At 43.5% G+C, this 5,938-nt stretch overlaps 1 protein-coding gene across 1 annotated transcript; it reads right to left on the bottom strand.

Annotated features, from left to right (window-relative positions):
* Positions 1-3,069: 3,069 nt before the first annotated feature.
* LOC124162602 lies at positions 3,070-3,588 on the bottom strand. Its single transcript, XM_046539190.1, has one exon. The coding sequence runs from the start codon at positions 3,586-3,588 to the stop codon at positions 3,070-3,072; it is 519 nt and encodes a 172-aa protein (XP_046395146.1).
* Between the last annotated feature and the right edge of the window lie 2,350 nt (positions 3,589-5,938).

Below are 5,938 nucleotides of genomic sequence, written 5' to 3'. Positions count from 1 at the left end.
AATATGGTAAATACCACAAAAAGGTAAGTGGCCGTGGTAGTGGTGGTGTAGGTGGTACGAAAAAGAGGGTGGGTGGGTGGGTTAAGGAGGGGAAAGGTTCACACCAGGCGGCGGGGATGACTGGGCGACAGCAGGGCCGCGCTGCAACGACCGGCACAAGTCAAGATCCGGAAAAACAGTCAACTCTTGTCCCCGGGAAGGCTTTATATAAGCCCCCAAATTGCCGGTGGAGTCGGTGGGGGGGAGGAAGCTGGCTCCACTGCCGTCGTCCAGGCACGAGCTTGTTTGACACCAGTCCAAGGAACTGCTAGAATTACGGGCGTCTTCCAGAACCAAAAAATCGTGCTCCCAAGTGAAATCATTAAGTTATAACCACAGAGATACCTTTTTAGTAGCTACCCAATTCTTCAATTGAAAACCGCGACACATTATCGATACTTCTTTAAATTTTTTGCGGTTTACTACGAGACGAGCTAGTAAGGACGTCGCTACAGAGGAGCAAAAGGCCCCGGAATCCAAAAGAGCCGTGATAACAATCCCGTTTATTTTCACGGGCACCGTCGTGGCGTTTTGAAAAAAATACTGCTTCGGTCGACCCGATAAGGCCAAAATACGCCCGCTACGTCTTCGGGGCCTTAGCGCCTCGCGGGCATTGCGTTTCCCTGCTTGGAACGGCCTTTACTTTGCACGTGCCCCAATTGACCACAGTCCCAGCACCTAAGTGGCTTGCGCGCACCTAACCGGCCTTGTCGACCTTTGTCATCCGAATCTTCCCATCCCTCTGTCGGTTGAGTACGCGAATGTCGCTCATAATAGTCGAATTCAACATGTACCATCGTTTGAGCGCGTTCAGGGGGATGTAATATCGGGCTAGATCTTTTAGGTAATAGTGAGGTAACTTTCTTGATGAGGAAAGGAAGATAAGAAGAAGCCATACTTGAATGTTACAACTTAATGAGAGTTAGAGAATGAGAGTTATGTAATAAAGTGTTCTTGAGTCGGAAAGTACAATTTCAGGAGCTCAACAATTTTGCTCTTGACTTCCACACCCGGCTTGCTAACTTTGACAAGGATCTTATTAAGATCAGATTGGGTATACCCCAGTGCCCTGAACAAGTCTCGACCCCATTCCAACAATTCCTCAAACGTCCACGGGGAAAATGATAATTGCTTCAGGCAGTTAGGATGCAGGTTACTTCTCACTATATTAAATAATCGGGATCCACGGATCCGTGGATCCCGATTATCGACAGGGATATCCACGGATTTTTTTTAAAGATTTAATTGTGCGCCAAATAGATGTAGATTCTGGAGGGACAGGGTTGTCGAATGTTAATTTTGCTATGTGTTTTTCCCAGTCTTTACTGCTAAGGGATATTATTTCTTATTTAATTAAATTTGAAAGATGATTGTAGATTGTTTTGTCTCTCGGATTTCGGTGATTTTGCCAAACTCGGCGCGCGGCATTTCGGCGCTTGATTAATTCTACTAGGAATTAAAGGAATTTGTTGCGGGGTTTGGGGCGAGGAGTGAATGTGCGTGAGGCGCGACTTTTTGCATCATGGAGAGCAGAGGTTATAAGTTCTGCTTGCTGATCAATTATAGTGGAGCTTGGTTTTTCGATTGGGTGAATTTCTTCGAGAGAATCGTCTAAAATACTAATGAATTTTTCCCAATCTGTTACGTGAAATTTTTCTGGCAGAATTACCTTATTGCTTAAAGGAATTGTGAATCGTAATGGGAGATGATCTGAAGTAAATGAATATATTACGGATGGGGAAAATAAAAACGGAAGATTGTGAGAAAGACCGAAGTCGATTATGTCGCAACTTTTTGCTGCGTAATGCGTTGGAGATAGCGGAGCCAATACATGAATATTTTTGTTGAATACATAGGAATGCAAAACTTTGCCGTGATGGTCAATCCTATTACTATTCCACATTAAATGTTTGGCGTTCCAATCGCCGAAATAAATTCCACTAGGAGTAGAGAACAGGTGATCCAAATCGTCCGCTGTAAATTTTTGTGAAGGTTTGTGATATACTGAGTAGATGTTTAAAGGACCGTCTTTTGTGTGAATCGAGATACCAAGAGCTTCAAATATTGTTGGGACAGGGGAGTTTAGAAGGGAGTGGGATATGTTATTTCGGATTAATACTGCTACTCCTCCGCCACGTGATAAGCGGTCCAGTCTGTATATGGTGTAATGTGGAGAGTAAAAAGATTTGTTTGGTGATAAATGTGTTTCTTGTAATAAAATGATGTCTATGTTGTTGTCGAGGGCGTACTGGAAGAGTTCGTGTTTTTTAGCCAGAACGCCGTTGCAATTCCAAGAGATGACTTGTAGTGCGTGTTTCTGTATTTTGAGCGTGTTCATTGTTCGGCTTGGAGGAGCAGCAGTTACTTCTAACAGGAATGTTTTTCGTTCCGTCGTGGTACGGAAAGAGGAAAGACGGGAGTTGATGCCAGTAAACCAGTTGAAAAGTTCACTGACATCAGTTTGGGAGTTGAGAGGAATGGGATTGGCAGAGGGATTGATTGGTGGGAAGCTGGAATTGGCGGCTGCGGCAAAGGAGCGGATGAGTGGAGGAGGATTATACCATTTTTCCGAACTGAAGGCGGCTGGGCGGAAAATAGAAAGTAGCCAATGGGAAGCGTTGCCCCATTCCACCTCTCCGTTCCCCTCCATCTCCTTCCCTTTTCCACTCCGCTCCCCTCCATCTCCTTCCCTTTTCCACTCCGCTCCCCTCCATCCGGCCGACCGGCGTTGCCAGCCTTGGGAATAACGGTACTTTTGGGGGCGGCAGAACGAGCTCGAAAACCGCCGATTTAAAACATAAAATTTAGGAGGCGGCGGAACGAGCGTGAAAACAGCCGATTTAAAGCATTATAAACCAACAAAATATATTTCCCATCCTCCTTTTTGATCCGGGCTTTGGACCGGCACTGGCGAAGTTAAAAATATTTTTTTATTTTGATGGATTTTATAGTTTTTATGGTTTTTATAAAATGTTTTCTCTCCCCCCTTACAAGAACATGGAAACAAAATTTATTTACAAAAAATTCGCATCATAATATATCGTCTTCGTCCGACTCATCAGATAATGAGTCACTGCTGTCGTCCTGGAGGTTGATGACGATACTTTCCATCACAGAATCTATGGCAGTGTCCCTGCGGTAGTCGTCCTCTTGAATTTTTTCCGCGTGCTGCACACACTTCTCCCACTCCATTGCAGTCACACGGTCAAGCTCCTCATTCATCAATACCTCGATATCCGCCATCTTAAATGTGGTGTTTCTTTTGGCGACTGCACCCTTCACCTGCGACCAAATCAGCTTGGGGTTATAATGGCAGTGGTATGGGGGGAGACGCACTACCGCATGTCCCCTTCCTTGGGCGATGCTGTCGAGCTCGAACGTCTTCGTCCTCGGTTTTATAGCATTCACCAAGCATAACAATTCCGCTCGAGTTTGGCGGGGATTATGGGGTATCCCTCTTGCTTCGAGCCACCCGAGAATGTCAATTTTTTTGGAGCTTGTCGTCGGCACCTTATCCACAACGACAGAGTGATAACTGGCGTTGTCCATCACAATCACTGCCCCTTAGATATCCCTTTCGTCCAACTTATTAAGGAACTGAAGAAACCAGTCCTTAAATACCTGAGCATTCATATCAGTGTGATAGTCGTCACGGGTGGATTTGGTCTTTGGCCGGAAAACAAGCTTGCAGCCTTCCAGGAAACCGGTCTCCGCTGATCCCACACGGCACAAAATCACTCTCCCACCCCTTCAGATGGGCACCTTCAAGCCTCCGTTTTCGCTGTCATCCTTCAAACCCTTGGTCGGAGCGATATTTTGGTTGGCCCACGTTTCGTCCAAATAAAAGATAATTCTTTTGGGCTCAGTCGGTTCCCGCGGATAACAGAGATCATGCATCCGTCGCAGGTAAATGATGCGAGCCGTTACTATGTCCGACCTCTCCAGCAAGAATTTCCTCCCATCATTCCCTTTTTTATAATTAAATCCTAAGAATTTAATTATCCGGTAGAGCGAGGATATTTCCCACTAAAAATCCATGAGAATCTTCTTGAGATCCACAAGGAGCTTCTGCAGAGTGGGATACTCTTTCCTTTCGTAGTAGCCAAGTATTTTTCTGCGGATGGCGTCTTTATCAAAGTCGTCTATTTTCGTCGTCACATCGTTGCCTTTCACCCTCCTAGAGGGATAAGCCAATTGCACGACTCCCGAGTTCTCGATGCTATCGCGTCCTTCTCGGAGAACACGCTGCAGGGTGCGCTTGCTCACTCCGCAGGCGTCCGCAGTCCTCTTCTGCACTTGGGTGACGCTAATTAATGTCTCCTGGTTTTCTGCCTCCCTTTTAAAATACTCATGTACTTAATGGACGATTTGAGAAGTTCCCTCCTTTCTGCCACTGTTTTTGATACCGGACGAAAGGCTTTCGGGCGAAAGGCTCTCGGGCGAAAGGTTCTCGGACGAACGCTCGGCGATCTCCAAAGATTCCGCTTGGCAACACTGCCAGCTGGAGAGCGAAGTGCACGGAACGGAGTTCGGAGAGAGACTGCGGACTCTTCCACACTTTCTCCTGTCGCTCTTCTGTGATTGGCTAGAAGAGTGGGTGGGTTACGAGCACGCTCAAGGTCAGCCGCCTTCAGTTCAGAAAAATGGTATAGGAGCAGGAATGTTATTTTGGTTAGTTGAAGCTTAACCCTTTCGCTACCGCATTTTGGATTTTGATCCTAAAATTTTGAAACTTATATTTTTAGAACCGGCTTTTTTTTTTTTTTTGAATTTTTTGAGTTGTGTCTGACCTCTGTAGCACTAATGGTTTTAAAAATACAGATCGTCCTCTAAATGGGACATTGGGAACAACAGCGCCAGTTCCGTGGTGTAATGATTTCCAAGTCTTAAAGTATTTAATACTGTAGAGCAGCCCTGACAGTTAGAAGTAAATTTAACCCTTCCTTTTTTTCAGTGAAGAATGTGATGTTACTGTAAAGAAATAGAGATAAATTTTTTCACTAATTTATATAGTAATAAAACCAAACTTCAATGTGCGGTGAGCAAGATAATGCTGCCTTTTTTATTATTTTCTTTCACCCTGTATTAAAACTTTTTCTTAAATTTCAATTTTTTCTGCAAACATAAGAATAGGAAAATAGGGGACGACGAAGAATTTTTGTTTACTTGATGAGTAATTGTCACCACCTTTATAACTTTTGTTATGTGCTCTATTTCTTCTTTCATTTGTTTGCTTGTCAGCTCAAACTTTTCCAATATCATGCAAATGTTAGACCAATAAAATACCAATAAATAAAAATAATCATCCATTTATATGATGAAAACAAGTAGCATCAAATTGATTAGAAATAAAAATTTAGTGCTGGTTTTATTTTTTAAACATATTTTCTCTTTTCTTACAACGGCGTGACACAATTTTTACTTTTTCTCGTGATACTCATGGAAACAATTTTTCTCACGTGCACAACATAAATTAATGTTACATTTTGTGCATATTATATATGTTTTACTTTTGCATCCGGGATTTTTGCATCTGCCAGTGCTTGCGACATTCTTAAATTCAGGAAAATGTCCCACATTATCAAATCTGATGTCATCTATCGGTTTTAAAATTTGCTTCCTTCTTTTTGGAACTGTTGGTGAAATGACAGGGCAGTTGGATGGTCGACCGCGTTTCTTCCCTGCAGTCGATCCACAAAGAACAAGACTTTCCGCAACATAAAGTCGAAAAGCCAGCAAGTCTAAAATTTTATTCTTTGGCAAACCAATTGCTTCTGCATCTGATCTATAATTCAACCAAGAATTAACCACTGCAAGATCAAATGCATGGTTGGCCATCCGAAGTGTCCACTTCCTGGTTCGGATTTTTGTCTTGTAAATAGCAAGTAAAAAGTCGCAT

Source organism: Ischnura elegans, chromosome 7 (genome assembly GCF_921293095.1).
Source record: "Ischnura elegans chromosome 7, ioIscEleg1.1, whole genome shotgun sequence".
Lineage (NCBI taxonomy): Eukaryota > Metazoa > Arthropoda > Insecta > Odonata > Coenagrionidae > Ischnura > Ischnura elegans.
The sequence above is the reverse complement of the archived record's forward strand: the minus strand, read 5'-3'. Positions and strand labels throughout refer to the sequence as shown.

What these genes read in the sequence shown, in the direction of transcription:
- LOC124162602 (XM_046539190.1), bottom strand. Translation starts at nt 3,588, where the DNA reads ATGGACAACGCCAGTTATCACTCTGTCGTTGTGGATAAGGTGCCGACG.